A 17,176-nucleotide genomic window follows, 5' to 3' on the forward strand; every position below is an offset into this window, starting at 1 on the left:
CATCCTAACGGAGAGGATTAATAACAGTTATCTATAGATAGTCATAGAAAAACTAAAGGTTTCCAGATCTCAAAAACCACCAAAAGCAAAGGACTAAATACCAGCTTGAAAAAATATTCACAACAAATGTAAATAACTATATACAAAAAAAGTTCACTTTGAGAGAAGCAAATTAAAGTAGTAAAAAAACAAGTAAATAATCATTTTTGCATATCAAATTGTTAATTTTTTTTTAACCATAATGATCGGCACTGGTAAGAGTACAGGGAAACGAGTGCTCAGACGCTCCCAGATGCAATTCAGAGAGAGGGAGCAAAAGCCTTAAAAACGATTATATATTCTGATCTAGCAATTCCACACACACACCCAGAAATCTGTCTTAAAGAAATCAAACGTGCCAAGATTTAGCTATGAAATGTCTGTTGAAGCATTGTGTACAATAAAAACTGAAAATAACATAAATATTAAACAATCAGCAAATCTAAAAAAATGATACAAATTATATCATGAAATACAACACAGCCACTTGAAATAATGTTATAGAATATTTAATGACATAGAAAAAAGAGTGAGAACTTAATTTGATGGGAAAAAGGAGTTGATAAATTAGTATGAACAGAACGATCATTTTTTTGCTGGAAAAAATGTGTATTAATTTGAAGGACTGTAACATTTAGCATTTTTATTGTTATTGCGTGTGTGTGTATATGACATAAAACTTGCCCTTTTAACCATTTTAGAGTGATTCAGTGGCAACATGAATTGCTTTCACAGAGCTGTACCATCACCACACTCTATTCTCAAAGCCTGTCCATCAGCCCAGGCAGAAGCTCCGTCACCACTCAGCAACAGCATCCCCCCCTCACCCCGGGTAACCTCCAATCTACTTTCAGTCTCTAAATCTGCCTGTCCCAGGTTCCGCACATAAGTGGAATCATACAATATTCGTCCTTCTGTGTCTGGCTTCTTTCACTCAGCATAATGTTCTCAAGTTCACCCGTGCTGCAGCCTTTGTCAGAATTTCCTTCCTTTTTGAGGTAAGGCTGAATAACACTCCATCGTATGGATGGACCACATCTGGCTTATCCATCGCCCGTCAATGGACACTGGGTTGCTTCCACCTTTTAGTTACTGTAAACAATGCTGTGAACAAGGTGTGTACATACCTGTCCGTGTCCTTGCTTCCTGTTTCTTTGGGTACATACCCTGGATTGGAATTGCTGGATCATATAGTAATTCTATGTTTAACTGTTTGAGGAGCCACCAAACTGCTTTCCACAGTTAACTGCGTCATGTTACGTTTCCACCAGCAATATATGAGAATTCCAATTTCTCCACATCTTTGCTAGCACTTATTTTCTGATTTTTAGATAATAGTTGTCCTAAGGGTCTCACCATGGTTTTGATTGCATTTCCCTAATGACTAATGATGTTGAACATCTTTTCATGTGCTAACTGGCCATTCAAGTATCTTCTCTGGAGAAATGTCTACTCACACTCTGCCCATTTTTGAGCTGGGCTGGAGTTTGTTATTGAGTGGTAGGACTTGTCAATATATTCTGGATAGTAAAGCCCTGTCAGATACAGAATTTATGAATATCTTCCCCTTCTGTGGGTTGCCTCTTCACTCTCTTGAATAGTGTCCTTTGTTGGACAAAAGTTTATTAATTTTGATGAAGTTTAAGTTATCTAGTTTTTCCTTTTATTGTCTGTGCTTTTGGTGTCATACCCAAGAAATCACTGCCAAATCCAATGTCATACAGATTTTCCTGTTTTCTTCCAAGAGTTTTACGATTTTAGCTCTTAAGTTTAGGTCTTTGATCCCCTTTGAGTTAATTTCTGGATACACTGTAACCTCATCCTTCTGCATGTGGAAGTCCAGTTTTCCCAGCACTTGTGAAGACGCTCTCTCCTGCCACTGGATGCTCTGGGCCCCCTTAACAGTAATCACTTGATCGTATCTGCGAGGGTTTATTTCTGGGCACTCTAGTCACTGTTCTATATGTCTGTCTCTAGGCCGGTACCACATGGTTTTGATTACTGTAGCTCTGTCGTAAGTTTTGAAGTCAGGAAGTGTGAGGCCTCCAGCTTTGTTCTTTTGCAAGATTGTTTTGGTTGTTCAGGGTCCCTCAAGGTTCCCTATGAATTTTAGGACGGGTTTTTCTATAAGCTGTAAAAAAAGGCATTGGGATTCTGATAGGGATTGCACTGAATCTGTAGATCGTTCTTGGTAGCAACGACATTTTAACAATACACTCGGGACTCAGTATCCACGGATGCAGAACCCACGGATATGGAGGGCTGACTGTACTATTAAGGGACTCGAGCATCGGCGGGTTGGTATCTGCAGGGGTCCTGGAATCAATCCCCCGCAGATACTGAGGGAGGAATGTACTGTCTTCTTCCAATCCATGAACACCAGATAATTTCCATTTATCTGTGTCTTCTTTAATTTCTTTCAGCATTTTTTAGTGTACAAATCTTTCGCTTCCTTGGTTAAGTTTATTCCTAAGTATTTTATTCTTCTCAATGCTATTGTAAATGGAATTGTTTTCTTAATTTCCTTTTCGGATAGTTCATCACAAGTGTATAGAAATACAACTGATATTTCTGTACTGATTTGGTATCTCACAACTTTCCTAATGTATTTATTAGTACTAACAATTTTTTGTGTGGATTCTTTATGATGTTTTACATATAAGATCATGTCATCTGTGAACAGAGATCATTTTTCTTCCCCCTTCCCAATTTGGATGCCTTCTATTTCTCTTTCTTGCCTAACTGCTCCGAATAGAAGACAGAAGAGAGAAGGTGTGCCTATCCAAAGAAGGAAGCTGAACACCTCTGCACCCAAACTCCTTATCAGATGCTTGACTACCGTCAGGCATAGTGGATCCAGTGCTCACTGGTATCTTCCACAAATAAACCAGTAACCAAGTAAGGTGAACTACCTACTTCCAGACAACCCGGTGGATGCCTGGTGGCTACCAGTTGCTGAAGACGTTCCAGCAAGGAACCGGCCCTGTTCCTCTTTACGAGGAGCTTCTACATGAAACAGGGGTGTGCTTCTGAGCAGTGAGTACCTTCGGATCCACGAGGGCCCCGGCCTTGATGAGGTACTTCACCGCGTCTAAGTGGTTGTTTTCTGCCGCCTCCATCAGCGGGGTCCTCTGGTCCTCTGAGCAGGTGTCGATGTTGGCGCCCGCCTGGTGAAAAGAGGGACAGCTCAGGTGTGAGAGCTGCCACCGCAGCCACACCCAGTGAGGAAACGTTTCCCAGGCTCAGCACTTGGAAATGGAGGGGTCTCAGGGGCTACATTAAGTCTTTCTATCGACTAAGCCTCAATCACCCAAAGCAGAATTCAGAGACATGATTATTCTGTAACTATCAAACCTTTAGTTCAAGAAGAGCATTTCATTTCTAAGCTAACTGGGTAAAAATGCTTACAGTAACATTAGTGACAGCACCTTTAGAAATAAGAAAGAAGGTGAGACCCCAGAGCAGGCAAAGAAGGGGTGCTGACGGGGACTCAGCAAGGCAGGGCCAGGAGGCAGGCGGTAGCCCAGCCTGCAGTGACCGTGGGGCCCTAGCTCAGGGGCCTCAGAGGCCTCTGTCTCCGGCTGTTCTAAACACTTGCCAAAATAAACTGAACAAAAACTCATTTCCAGGGTGTATTTTCCAATGGAGTGTGTACTTGAAAACCAATGAGCCAGCAGGTATACTTGGGTAAATTGTCTGTTTGAAACTGAAAACGCCCAACCTTAAAGTGGGTTTTCCACTAACAGCAAAGCAAGTGTTTGGCAGTTGAACATTTTAAAAGAGCTAATACTTATAAGGCTGAAAGTAGTATTGTTTTTACTACTAGCAATTAAAAAACAAAAATAACCCAGTTTAGTAAGAAATTTAAAAATAGACCTAGAATGGTACACATGGAAAGCCAGGGGAACTGAGGTGGTCAGGGACGGTGAAGGAGACTCGGCTGTTCCCACGGAGCAGAGCTAACGTCAGAGAGCAGGGGCGTCCAGGTAGGAGACGAGTGGGGGACACAGGTCAGACGGCCCAACCTGAGGGTGAGGTAGAGCCAGGATTCCACAGCAGCTAACTTTAACAACGAAACTTGGAAAAGCACACGCGATAAAGGTGCGGGGTGGGGGTCTGCGTAGCGCTAACGCGGCCAGCGTGGGGTCGGCCACGCTCTGCCAGGCTGCACAGGCCAGGATGTGTCCTCTGCCGGTGAAAGGCCAGGCGCCGCCTGTAACTGCGTGCACACACTTGGCAAGACCCCCCCCCACCCCAAAACCACCCTGAATACCCAGGGGTGCGAGAGCCCGGGCCGCAAGCCCGCCCAGGGGACGGCCCGGAGGGAGGGGCCCACAGGCCGGGCAGCCCCCGACTGGGCCCACGTCTGAGAGGCCCGGACGGGCGGATGACCAAGAGCAGAGCCACGGGCCGCACGGTGCAGAGGGTCGGGGTCCGAGGGCCAGGCCCCCCACCCGACACCCAGGTAGTGTGAGGACGGCTGCTCCGTGTGCTCGTGTGAAACCCGCGCCGGCCAGTGACGGCCCCGCCCGCCAGCACAGAGGCCCTGCACAGGGACACGTGGGCAACCCAGGACCACACCAGGGAAGTCAGCCCAAAGGCCAGTGATCATCACCAGAAGAGGCAGGGTGGCCAGGAGACAACGCGGAGAGATCTGAGACACGGAAGGAGGCGGGAGGAGGGCCTCCACCCAGAGGGGACAGAGGGCCCGGGAGGTGCGGGGCGAGCACAGCCCACGGCACGTCCTGGGCTCCTGGGGGGCAGGGCAGCGGTTGTCGCTCTGTCCCTCCCTTCTGGGCCCATGACTGCTAGAAAACGCATATTTTCCTATTAGAAGATGCCTCCTGGGCTCACGGCCTGCAGAGCAGGTGAAAGCAAAGCAGGCGAGATGGACCCCAGACGCAAGCAAACACTAACACAGAGGGACAGGACAGGACAGAGCCGGGGAGCAGACGGAGGCCCAGGTGGGAGAAGTCAAAGCAGTGACCACAAGTGGGGACACATCCAGGCCCGGGCCCGGAGAGCCGCGCGGCACGTCACCCCAACCATGGGTGTGCCCGGTGCCGGCCAAAGGCTGGGGCTGGCCAAGGGTACCGGAGGGTGTCAGGGGCGGCGACCAGCACAGCTGCCCCTGACCTCGTGCCCCCGCACACCGGACGTCCACCCGAGCGCCCCAGAATGCGTCCTGCTGGGGTTTCGTTTAATGTTGTTATTTAAATTAAGTGTCCACCTGCGGCAGGGCCACTGTGCTGCAGTTGCCTGGATGGAGCTGTTTCCAGCGAGACCTCGGCATGAAAATTAAACAGGCCGGGAAATACCCAAACCACTCCTCACAGGTGCTCCTCCACTGACCCCGAGCGTGAGCGAGGGTGCCTGCTGCCTGGGGCCAGGGCCAGAGCCCAGCCGCAGGAGGGCACGTGAGGTGGGCACCCACCAAAGCTGCGCCTCCAAGAAACAATACCCTCGGATTAGGGGCAAAGCAGAGGAAATCTGTCCCACGTCGGATGGGTTCTAGGGGAGAAAAGGACACAAGAGCACAGCCCCCAAGTCGGGGAGTCTGCAGCCTGGGTCACCAAATTAACCACCAGGCTGACAATCTAATCTGAAGTGGTGTCAGACGGTCACACCTCCAGGCTCCGGGCAGACAGTAGAATCATAAAGATCGCTGATGTATAAAGCATTGGTTTTTTTCCAAAATACATTAACGTTTTATTCTGCAATAGTTTACAACTCACAAGAAGCTGCAAAACAGAGCACAGAGCTCCTGAGTTCTTTGACCCGGACAGTCTTCCACTATCACGGCCAGTGGGGAGAAGCAGGAAATGGGGCAGCGGATCAGTGAATGACTCAGGCTTTTGCTCTTTGAATGAAAGAGGCAGACAAAGAATTCACACTGTGTGAGGTTTAGAAGTGGACAGAGCTGAGCCATGGGGTTGAGGATCTCTGTGGGGCGGTGAGCGCACAGAAACACACACACCTGATCGTCACAACACAGGCTAGGAGAGCTGCCACGGGGGAGGGACACATGGTGCTTCTGCGGGGCAAGCAGATCAGGCCGGGTCCCTTTAGAACCATTCATTAACCAAGACGTTTACGTTTCAATGATTTTTCTGTATGTATCTCACACACGTTTTTATGTTAAAAAAAAAAAAGTTGGGGGTGGGGGGAATAGATTCTTTCAAAGGAGTGTGAAACTACCTTTTCCAAAGGAAGAATAAAGTCAGAAGACCATCAATTGTTCCCCCCTCCTCCTCTTCCTCTTCCTCCTCCTCCTTCCTCCTCCTCTTCTTCCTCTCCTTCCTCCTCCTTCCTCCTCCTCCTTCCTCTCCCTCCGCCTCTTCTTCCTCCTCCTCCTTCCTCTCCCTCCTCCTCCTCCTTCCTCTCCCTCCTCCTCTTCCTCCTCTCCCTCCTCCTCCTCCTCCTCCTCCTCCTTCCTCATCCTTTCTCCCCCTCCTCCTCCTCCCTCCTCCTCCTTCCTCATCCTTTCTCCCCCTCCTCCTCCTCCCTCCTCCTCCTTCCTCATCCTTTCTCCCCCTCCTCCTCCTCCTCTCCTTCTTCTCCCTCCTCCTCCTCCTCTCCCTCCTCCTCCTCCTCCTCTCCTTCCTCCTCCTCCTCTCTTTCTTCTCCCTCCTCCTCCTCTTCCTTCCTCCTCCTCCTTCCTCTCCCTCCTCCTCTCCCTCCTCCTCCTCTCCTTCTTCTCCCTCCTCCTCCTCCTCTCCCTCCTCTCCTTCTTCTCCCTCCTCCTCCTCTCCTTCCTCCTCCTCCCTCCTCCTCCTTCCTCGTCCTTTCTCCCCCTCCTCCTCCTCCCTCTGTCTCAAGACTGAGCAAGTAACAGCCACTTGTTAGAATCACAGAGTGACCTCTGGAGGCAAGAAAGCAAAGACTATAACTTCCAAGCAAATAAAGAGAAAGGAAATGAGACAAAACAAAAGTCAACCCAAAAGAAGGCAGCAAAGGAGAGGAAAAAAAAAAAAAAAAAAAAGAAATATTTGTTTTAAGAGGCTGAGAATCAAAACTACAATATAAGAAATTAGAAATAAATTTTAAATGTCAGAAATTACAGTAAGCATAAGTAGACTGAAGATTCCTATTAAAATACCAAGGCTGTCAGATAGAGCTTTTTAGAAGCTGGCTACATGCTATTTAAAGAGATCTGTCCAAACGGAGCCTCTGGCGTGAGCCAAAGTTGGGAGGGGTCTGACAAATGGGTCTCGGGTGTTAGAAATCTAAACCAACAGGTAACCCCACTGTACCACACCAGTGCAAAAGCAGGCTCCACACTTCACACAATCACATCTTAGTCTGTGCACACAGCACAGGTGAGAAGAGGAAGAAGCAGACACTCCAGGCCGATGGTGACACAGAGCAGCCGTGACTAGACAAGAGACCTGGGGGAGGGGGGTGTCCGCCCAGGGCCCCAACAGAGATGCCCAGAGGACGGTCCTCTCCAGACACAGAGCCATCCCGAAGCCCACCCGACACGAAAACCTCCAGCTGACGGGCCCCAGCCAAGAGCCCACCACCGGCACTTCACTCCCTTCCTTTACAAACAAACAGGATCCACCAGGCATTTGAGGGAAACCTGAAGTAAGAAAGACCAGAATGAACAGACCGGTATAAAGCTTCCAAACACTGTGGGAAGACCCAGAGGCTACAGAAAAACGTGGCAGCACAGGCGAGACCCCGAGAGGAGCCGAGGGTCAGGCCGAGAGCACCGCCCAGAAAAGCTGGACAAAGCGTGAGTCCAGAAGGTGCAACAGGTAAACACAGGCGCTTGCGGAGGGACCTGGAGCCCAGACAGAAAATCTCCCAGACCTGAACCTGGGCTGTGGGGAAACTCCAGACCCACGGGTGAAAGGAAATTTCCTGAAGGGTCCAGAGATAAACACCTGGCTTAAAGGTGGCCTCCGGGAAACAGGGGCCCCAACACGGGCCAGGGGAGGGACGTCCCAGAGCAGCGGCGGTCCCAGGGTGGGCAATGTGCTTCCCAGATGACACAGGGCCAGTCTGTCTGCTCGGGGTGGATTGGTGGGGGGATCGGTCCAGGACACATTTACACGACCACGGAACGCAAGCTCTTGGCGCAGGGCGGGGGGTAGGCGGAGGCATGTGCGCACGCCTGAGCTAAACCCTCCCACACCAGGAAGTCGGTGACACTAAAAACCCCAACGAACTAGAACAACAAGTCAAACACCGAAAGGCAGTGCGCCATTTCCAGAGGCGGCGTGACTGGCAGGAGAGGCAGCGGAGGCGCTGAGGGCACTGGGCAGAGCCAGGGCGGGTGGGCCTGGGAGCCTCCGGCACCGCTGGGCTGCCCGGCTCTCGGGACCCAGGCCAGGCTGTCTCGCTTTGGCGGCCCCGAGAAGACCGCGTCTGACCTGAATCAGCATGTGACAGATGTCCACGTGGCCGGCCTCCGCCGCAGCGTGCAGGGGCGAGCGCTTGTTCTGGTGCTCCATCTTGAAGTTGGGGTCGATCCCATCAACTGCAAACAAACAGGAGGTGCCAGTTACCGCAGGTGCAGCCCCCAGAGCCCGCGATGGCGCAAGGGCTGGCAAGGCTCCAGGCGGAACCGACAGGCAGGCCCATGGTCAGAGACCCCCAGCACCTGCACTCCTCCTAGACACCCTCATCTAACTCTGGGCTCCCCCGTCTCTCCCGTCCCCAGGCCCGGGCCCAAGCGTGAGGGTGGAGGGGCCCCAGGATGGATGCTCCGCAGGGAGCAGGACCCCCAGGCCAGGCCCAAAGGGAAGGCGGTTGCTGAGCACAGCTCCCAGCCTGGAGTGGAGACGGGCTACAAGGCCAACCACGGAGCGGCGAGGCGAACTCGGCATCGCACAAGGTCCACGAGGAAAACGATTAAAATCGCCATTTCAGTCAACGTAAAATAAAACCTCTTTTTTTTTCAGAGCAAACCGTTAAGCTTCTTTCTTGACTTAACTGTCAAGTAAAAGGATGCTTAATCAGCCTTTTCCAGCCAGAGGAATCAAGCCTACGCTGTGAGCTCAGAATCAAAGCGCTGTCCCTTGCTCAGCAGGAGACGGAGCTGGGAAGGACCCGACCAGTACATTTTCAGGTGTTAAAAACCCACAAAGGCAGGTACACACTGAAAACACAAGTGCCAGAAGGGCCGCACCCTGCACACGAGGGCGCCAACTCCATCCGCACGGCACAACAGCCCAGCTGGCTAACTCTGCTTTCATGGAGTCGACGTCTCTTCTTCATCTAATAATCACATACTTAATCCCTGTTTAAAAACGGGGAATTCCTGGGACTTCCCTGGTGGTCCAGTGGTTAAGACTCTGCACTCCCAGTGCAGGGGGCCCAGGTTCGATGCCTGGTCAGAGAACTAAATCCCGCATGCCCCAACTAAGAGCCCGCATGCGGCAACAAAGATCCCACGTGCCGCAAGTAAGACCCGTACAAAAAAAAAAACAAAAAAAAAAAAACGAGGAACTCCTAGAGAATACTTCCAGAGCAGCACTCTCCCCGGGAACCTCTTTTCAGCAGAAGCAGAAAAGGATGATGCGGATGGGGAGGGCACGTGACTGAGCACGAACACTGCGAACGGGCTGAACACCAGAGGCGGCCTGTGTGCACCAGCCAGAGAAACGGGACAGAGCAGGACACGGCGGGCAGTGACCGAGAGGCGCTGACAGGTGCGGCCACCTACCCAGCATGAGCAGCACCTTCTGCAGCTCCCCTTGCCGGGCCGAGAAGTACAGCTGCTTCGGGTGGAAGCGGAGCTTCTTGGGTCTGCAGAGAGAGCACAAGATAGCAGTAAGCACAGGCTCCCCAACACACACACACACACACACACACACACACACACACACACACACACACACACACACACACCCCCCCCCCACCTGCAGGCTGGAAGGCCTGGGCTGGGCCCACCTGCCCAGCCTCAAGGTCAGGGATGCCACACCCACCAGGCATCTCACAGTAAAAACAACCAAAATTAGTGACCATCTCCTTCACCCACAGCACGAGAATGGTTCCTGAGGTTCTGCATTCCGTGCAGGGCACACAGCGAGCTGCTTCTCTATAGCATGAGGTCAAGGGACCCCCGAGGTGGTGGGGGCAGCGTGTCACACCCAGCTACACCCACCCTCTTCACGGTACAGAGTCTGGACCCGGTGAGCAGGGCAGGGGGCCGGACAGTCACCATAAGACCAGGGCCAGAGACCAGGCTGGAGGCGGACAGAGAAAAAGCCGTGGGGACTCAGGACCGTGTCCCAACGCTACAACTTCCCGAGAAGCAAGGCAGGAAGGTGCAGCTCTGAGGGAGGGAGCCGCACGGCCTGGCCGGAGCCCTGACCGTGGAACCCCATGACCAGTGCACACCTGTGGGCTCATGGGTCGGGGCACCGGGCCCTCCTGCAGAGCCACAGCTGGGCTGCAGTAATGGGAGCCGCAGGGACAACCGAGGGGCCACCTGCTCCAAACTCTCCTTTCACAGATGAGCAGCCACAGAGTGGCACTGGCTCTAACGTCCTGAGGTCAGAGCCACGGTCAGCGTGTCCAGGGAAACGTGTGCCAGAGCCTCCCAGGACTGTCCTCGCTATGCCTTCAGAGGGTCACTTTGCTCCTAGCGTAACGGACAGTAACCTGCAATCGTTTCCCGAAATAACGGAAAAGAAGGTGCACGGTCCTGATGGCCAATGCTAACAGGAGACCTAAGGGAGGCCTCGGCGACCTCCTGGGAATGCCACGGCCCTGGGGGGCGCAGACAGCTGGGGCGTGTGGCCCTGGCAAGCACCGGACCCCGCAGGGGGACCAGGACGCGCGCGGAAGTGCCGGCGGCTGACTCGCGCAGGAGGACCCGGAGGGAGGGGCCTGCAGGAAGTGAGTGCCAGGCCAGGGCGCGGCTGGGCCAGGCCTTACTTCTCCGAGTCCAGGGCGATGAGCGCGCTCTCCAGGGTCTCCTTCCCGGGTCCCTGGGAGAGGCCGGGCGCTGGCTTCCCCAGCCCGGCCGGCCCCATGGGGTCGAAGGCCTCGGGCACCTGGGGGGCTGTGCTCTGCGGCTTGTCATCCTCTGAGAGCGGGGGTCCAGCAGTGCTTCGGGGAGGAAGAAATAAGTGGAATTCTGAGTTTTAGAGACGTGGAACTCTCCCTTCTTGTGGAAACCAATGAAAACACAAAACATGATTCACTCGGACCCTCCAACTGCGCTGCTCTTCTGAGCGTGAAAACGGCCTCAGGTTCACTGACCATCTATCTGCTCAGCCCCTGGAGGGAAGAGCCCAGACCCAGAATCAAATCCCAGAGAAAAAGGGCATTCAGAAGTGAGGGCGGCTTTCCCAGGACTTTTGGCCAAATGTTCAAATATGCTTTAGCGAATGAACTTCAGGTTGAATCTAAAGTCCACTGCCCTCCCAACGCAAGGGACACCTTGGAATTCTGACTCAAAAATCATTAAATTTATAGATTAATACAATTAATACAGAATAATACGAAGGAGTCGACACCATTCCAATATTCAGTTTTGAATGTCTACAATTCGAGTCTCTTAAATGACCTTCAGTGAAGTTTTACAGTTTCCTTTTTTATCAGTGTGATATCGCTTGCTTTTTCCTAGGTAGGTTACGGGTTTTGTTGCTGTTCTGAAAGGCTCTCTCTCCATCACCCTGGCCTCTAGCTGGACACACTGGTGGGGACAAGGCTTCTGACACCTTTTCTTACCTGATCCTCTGGCTGACTGACTCCATTTAGCTTTATGAGTTCTTCAGCTATTTCTACTGAATACTTTTGAGAAGAAAATTATATGTTTCCAATATCAATCCTTCTCTTTTAAAGACGGTTTCTTCTGTGTTCAGCTAGGGCCTCCAAAACATGACGCAGTAACAGCAGACTACAGCAGCTGACACTAATGTTTCATATCATACACTACACACAGGTACAGATGGGTAGGGACAGGCGCGCACAGGTACACGTGGGTACAGGGGCTGATGTTTCAGGTGTATACTAACAGCTACCTATGGGAGTACTGTGCTTCGACCGAAAATACTGTGACACCACATCAGTTAGGATGGTGTGATACTGGTTCAAAAACAGGCAAAGAAATGTACCAAACTACACTGAGTGCAGAAGAGACGTGTGCACGGTGGCAGCGAGCAAACGAAAGTCAGCACGCCTCACAGCCTCACGCGTCAGAAATCACAGCGCGCGCGAGCCAGCTGGGAGACGTCTGGCAAGTCGGAAGACATGAGCAACGATCACAGACGGGCATTGCCAGGTGAACTCTGAGGGCTCGGGGGACACCGTACCTGCCGGTGGTGGTGTCGGCCCTGCCCTCCACCGTGGAGCTCTTCTCCTGCCCGGGGGCCAGCGTCACGGTGGAGGTCGTGTCTGCTTTTGCGACAGTCACCTCTTTGGCCTTGGCGGTCTCCTCCCCACAGTGGGGGCAGTAACTGGCATTGTTGACGCGAGAGGCACAGGCTTTGTGGAAACGGTGAGAGATGCTGCTCTCGGGCTGACATTCCATAAAATTACCCTAAAAACAGGAAGGCGAGGAATCACTCTTTTAATTGGGGCTAATACGCAAAAGAACAAGCAAAGCCCAGAATTGAGCGCTGTGTGGGGGCAGGAAGCCAGAGCCCGGGGGGCTCCCAGCCCCTCTCCGGGTGAGGAGAAATGATGCCCTGCGTCCACGGGGCCCCTCCCAAGGCATGTCCACGCACATGCTATTTGAAGGAGAGAAAATCCCCATCCCCGCGCCCCGAGGAGCCCGAGGCCTCGCTCTCCAGCTGCTCTGACCAGGGGACGGGCTGCACATAAGTCCAAAGACGGACCCACGGAAGACACACCCGGGAAGAGACTCCCAGAAGCAAAAGCCCGAGGAGGGAGGTGCCGCCAACAGCCCTTGGCAGAGAGCGCCCGACACCAGGCCCTTCAGGCGACCCGACCTCAGGCCAGGGCTCCGGGGTGAGGAGCAGCCGGAGCGGCACTCTCCCCGGGAACCTCTTTCCAGCAGAAGCAGAAAAGGACGATGAGGATGGGGAGGGCGCACAGGTGTGATGTCCGGAGAAGCCCCTGGGGAGAGGCTCTGGGCCCAGCAGCACAAAGGGCCACACGGAGACCAAGCGCGGGCCACGTGAGCCACGTGAGCCTCTGTGGATGAAGTCACTGATGGAGAAGGTCCCGGAGGCACTGGCGAGCAGGACGCAGTAGAGGGCCAGGCGGCCCTGCCTAGGTAGACACGTGAGCAGCAGGAAGGGAGCCGGGGGCCCAGGTGCCCCCGGAGGCCAAGGGCAGGAGAGAGGGGGCCGGGCACTCACGGCGGTGCAGAAGTAGCCGCAGCCGGGACAGCACTGGTGCTTCACCATCCGGCCCCGGTGGTCTTCACACAGCACCAGGAGCGGCGCCTTGCTGGACGGGCGCATCAGCTCGTGCTTGACCACGCTGTTCGTGCACCTGCCCAGCTGCAATCAGACGAGACCGGGTCAGCCACTGCCATGCCACAGGGCGGGAGGCGGGGGGGGAGTGGGGATCAGGAAATCAAAGCAGGAAGGCGGCCGGGTCCTCCGTGATGTGATGTGGGGCTGTGCCGCCGGTTCACGGACCAGGGGGTCACAGCGGCCGCGTGAGGAGAACAGTCTGGGCTGGGGGCTGGGGCATCGAAGGGAACAGGACACATGCCAGGGAGCACGGCCAGCAGCGGGGAGGGCAGAGAATCCGCAGGACCCACCAGCACTCAGGCGACCCGCCCGCGTCCGCTGTCGCCCTGGCGCCTTCCAACAGTGACCCTCGCCTCCTGGCCGCTGGTGCGGGCGACGCGCCCCCAGCCCCGGCTTCCTCCTCGCCTGTTCCTCAAGGGAGCCCGTTCTCAGAGACTCCATGGAGCCCAGAGATGGGGGCGGGACGGGGCCAATGCCCCCAGGAAAGGGGCCCAGGCGGCTCTGAGGCTGGGACAGGAGGCCACGAGGGAGGGCACAAAAACAAGCTCTCAGCACCAGATAGGAGGGAGAAGTGAAATTTCCATGGAAGCGCTGGGAGACGGAGGGAATTTTCTAAAGTAAAGCAAAAAGTCAAAAATGTGGAAAATGGAGAAGTGAGAAGGCTGGAGGCTCCGCAGAGAGGACCCAGAGCGGGGGCCGGGGCTCCCGAGACGCGGACGGCCCAAAGCAGACGGGGACGTGACCGGGACATGAGAGGAAACTTGCGCCCGTGAAGCCGCGGCGACAGGAGAGGATCGGCCCAGACCTTCCCCCCAGGAACCTCCCTCAAGGAGCTGCTGAGGCAACGCGCCCCCCGCTGAGAGGGACCGATGTGTCCGAAAACCCTACAAAGTGAGCAAGTCCATCAGTTTGGGGTGGAATCAGTAACAGGCACAAAGAAAACAATGAGAAACGAGGTAATTACTAACTCTGAGAAAAAGGAAAGGTTGCTCAGGAGAGGAAACCCCTGGCTCAGCTGTGGACGCTTCCACGAAAGCAGCAAAGAGGCTCCCGCCTCGACCGACGGAGGGAGGGACAGACAGATGCAGACCGCGGTGCGGGGGGCGGGGGCACCCCTCCCACAGTAAGAACCTTCAGACAACACCTCAAAGGAGAGGTCAGGAAAGGAGGGTAGAAAGCAGGTATTTGAGAACATGGAGAAAATCCCAGGAGGAAAAGTAAAAGGGGCCAAGGGTTGCTTGGGGGGAGGGACCCTGAGACCCACCCGCAGCCCACGTCACGGACATTCAGGGTCTCCAGCAGCGGGTGGGGGGCAACAAACAGCCACCAGGACGCCCCACCACCACCACCAGGACCCGCGAGGCCATCAGGAGACACAGGCGGAGGCCTCTGACCGGCTCAAGTACACTCAGCGAGGAGGAAGGTCAACAGAAACCGTCGGACGCCAAAATGGGAAGAGAGCACAAGTGCGGAGCCCCCATCAGCTGTGAGACGACATCCCACGAGCCGGCGTCGAGTGACTGGTTTGGGAAAGAGAAAAAATAAAGAGCCGCTGGGCAGGAACTGATTTTCTAGGAAAACAGAGACACCAGGTGCAAGTCCAAGAAGCTCAGAGAAACCTAAAGAGGACAAACACCAAGAGAGAGCAGCACAACCCCACACTTCAGGCTCAGAGGTCAGCGCAGAGGACCACAGCGACGAGGGCCGCGGCCTCTCCTCGGGACTTTCGGACGGCAACACCGACCGACGTCTCTAAGTGCCCAGAATTCTGTACCCATCAAAGTCTCTCTCAAAATTGGAAGCAAAACAAGGACTTTTTCGAACAAACAAAAGAGAATTCGCTCTGGATGCAGTTTAAATAAAGGGAAACAAGAGACGATTACGGTTACTCAGTCTAAAAGATTATGAGCGTGTACAAAAATAATAGCATATATGAAACTGAAACGTACGACAAAAGATGGGAGACAGGATTTGGGCCCACGCATGTAAGAGTCTTACATTACATGTTAAGTGGTACGATATCAATTCAAGCAAGACCGTGATAAACGAAGGATGTATGTTAGAAACTCCAGAGTAACTGGTGAAAACGTGAGGAAAATACGTAAAAAATAAAGCCAACAGCAGAATAAATTGGAATCATAAAAAATTCCAACCCGGGACTTCCCCGGTGGTCCAGTGGTTAAGAATCTGCCTTCCAATGCAGGGGACACGAGTTCGATCCCTGTCCAGGGAACTAAGATCCCACATGCCTCGGGGCAACTAAGCCCACGCGCTCCGGAGCCTGTGAGCCACAACTAGAGAGCAGCCCGCGCGCCACAACAAAAGATCCCGCATGCCACAACAAAGACCCAGCGCAGCGAGGGGCGGGGCGAATTCAATCCAAGAGGCAGAAAATGAAGAAAAAGGAAGAACAGATGGCATAACTCTTAGCACTATTAAGATGTCAGACTGTAACCCAGCTACCCTGGTAAGTGCAATGGGGATGACGCAAACACACCACTGGGAAGACGGAGACTATCAGGCCCTGTGCAGGACACGCTGTCTAAAGAGACCTCCAAACGTACAGGCAGCACAGGTCCGGCGGCGGTGGGGGGCGTCCTGTGTCAGCACCAGACACCCCGAATCCCCAAGGACACAGTCGACCCCCAAGAAGACAGGAGTCACGCAAAAACGGCCCGAGCTGAAGAGTCAACACCCCTCCCTCGCACAGAAATCAGAGGAGCGTGTTGGTCGCACGATCGTGTGCATCTGTCACACGTGTCACTCGTGTGATCTGAGTCACTCATGTCACTCATGTGACTCAGAGACACACACTCAGAAAGGTGACCTCGAGTGTGTGAATTATGCCTCAATAAAGCTGATGGGAAGGAGACACAGGACGAAGGAGCTATTAGCTCTGAGGGGCTGCTGCCAGCTAAGGCCGAGGCAACCTGAGCATCGCAAGAGAAAAAATATTTTTGGCAAAACAGCAGCAGCTTAAGAATTTCCTGGAATCCCACAGAAAACAGAGCAACTAGACAGCAAAACCAAAACCCAGAGACGACATTTAAATGAAAACCAAAGGCCACAGGATGCAAATGGGTAAGGGTGGGCCTGCTAGACACTGGTGCCTGGGCAGGAGGAGGGGGGAGGATGGGGGAAGAGGGACACAGCGAGGCAGTGTCTCGTGGACCCAAGGACAGGGGGGAACCAAGGTACCAAAAGGTCCTCCCCGGGGCTGAGAAGAGCAGGCGACCTGGGAGAGACCCTGCCCAATCCCAGCAAGTCTGGGGCTGCCTAAGACCTGGGGCCAGTGCGGGCCAGCCGCCAGGAACCCTCAAACCCAACCTGCCTGGACCCCTTCTAGTTCGGGGCACGAGGACACCAGGACAAAGCTGAGCTGAAAGTGAGCAGGACAGGGACAAGAGAAATGAAGAAAAGAACATCGAGAACAGTGGTTCTCAAAAGCTCCGGGTTCAGTGTTCTTTTATACTCTTAGAAGTTACCAAAGGTCCCAAAGAGCTTTTGTCCAAATGGGGTACGTCTATTAATATTTACCATGTCAGAAATTAAGAAAGGAAATTTTAAAATATTAATTTATTTTAAAATAGCAATAAACCCATCATGTAAAGAATGTATTTTAATTAAAAAATTACTTTTAAAAAAGTTAATGAGAAATGTCATTGTTTTATATTGTTCACAAAACTCTTTAATATCTGGTTTAATAAGACAGATGAACCTCATATCTGCTTCTG

General features: G+C 53.2%; 1 protein-coding gene across 5 annotated transcripts in view; it reads right to left on the reverse strand.

The window, feature by feature from the left end:
• The window catches only part of EHMT1 (euchromatic histone lysine methyltransferase 1), a 153,142-nt gene that overhangs the window by 25,953 nt on the left and 110,013 nt on the right, over positions 1-17,176 (reverse strand). For all 5 annotated transcript variants that reach the window (XM_068552302.1, XM_068552306.1, XM_068552307.1 and 2 more), the window contains exons 11-16: positions 13,323-13,466; positions 12,312-12,538; positions 10,930-11,103; positions 9,713-9,795; positions 8,418-8,524; positions 3,084-3,206 (exon numbers count right to left, since the gene is read on the reverse strand). In XM_068552302.1, coding sequence (XP_068408403.1) covers positions 3,084-3,206; positions 8,418-8,524; positions 9,713-9,795; positions 10,930-11,103; positions 12,312-12,538; positions 13,323-13,466 — 858 coding nt within the window. The remainder of the gene's footprint in view (positions 1-3,083; positions 3,207-8,417; positions 8,525-9,712; positions 9,796-10,929; positions 11,104-12,311; positions 12,539-13,322; positions 13,467-17,176) is intronic.

Source organism: Eschrichtius robustus, chromosome 10 (assembly GCF_028021215.1).
Source record: "Eschrichtius robustus isolate mEscRob2 chromosome 10, mEscRob2.pri, whole genome shotgun sequence".
Lineage (NCBI taxonomy): Eukaryota > Metazoa > Chordata > Mammalia > Artiodactyla > Eschrichtiidae > Eschrichtius > Eschrichtius robustus.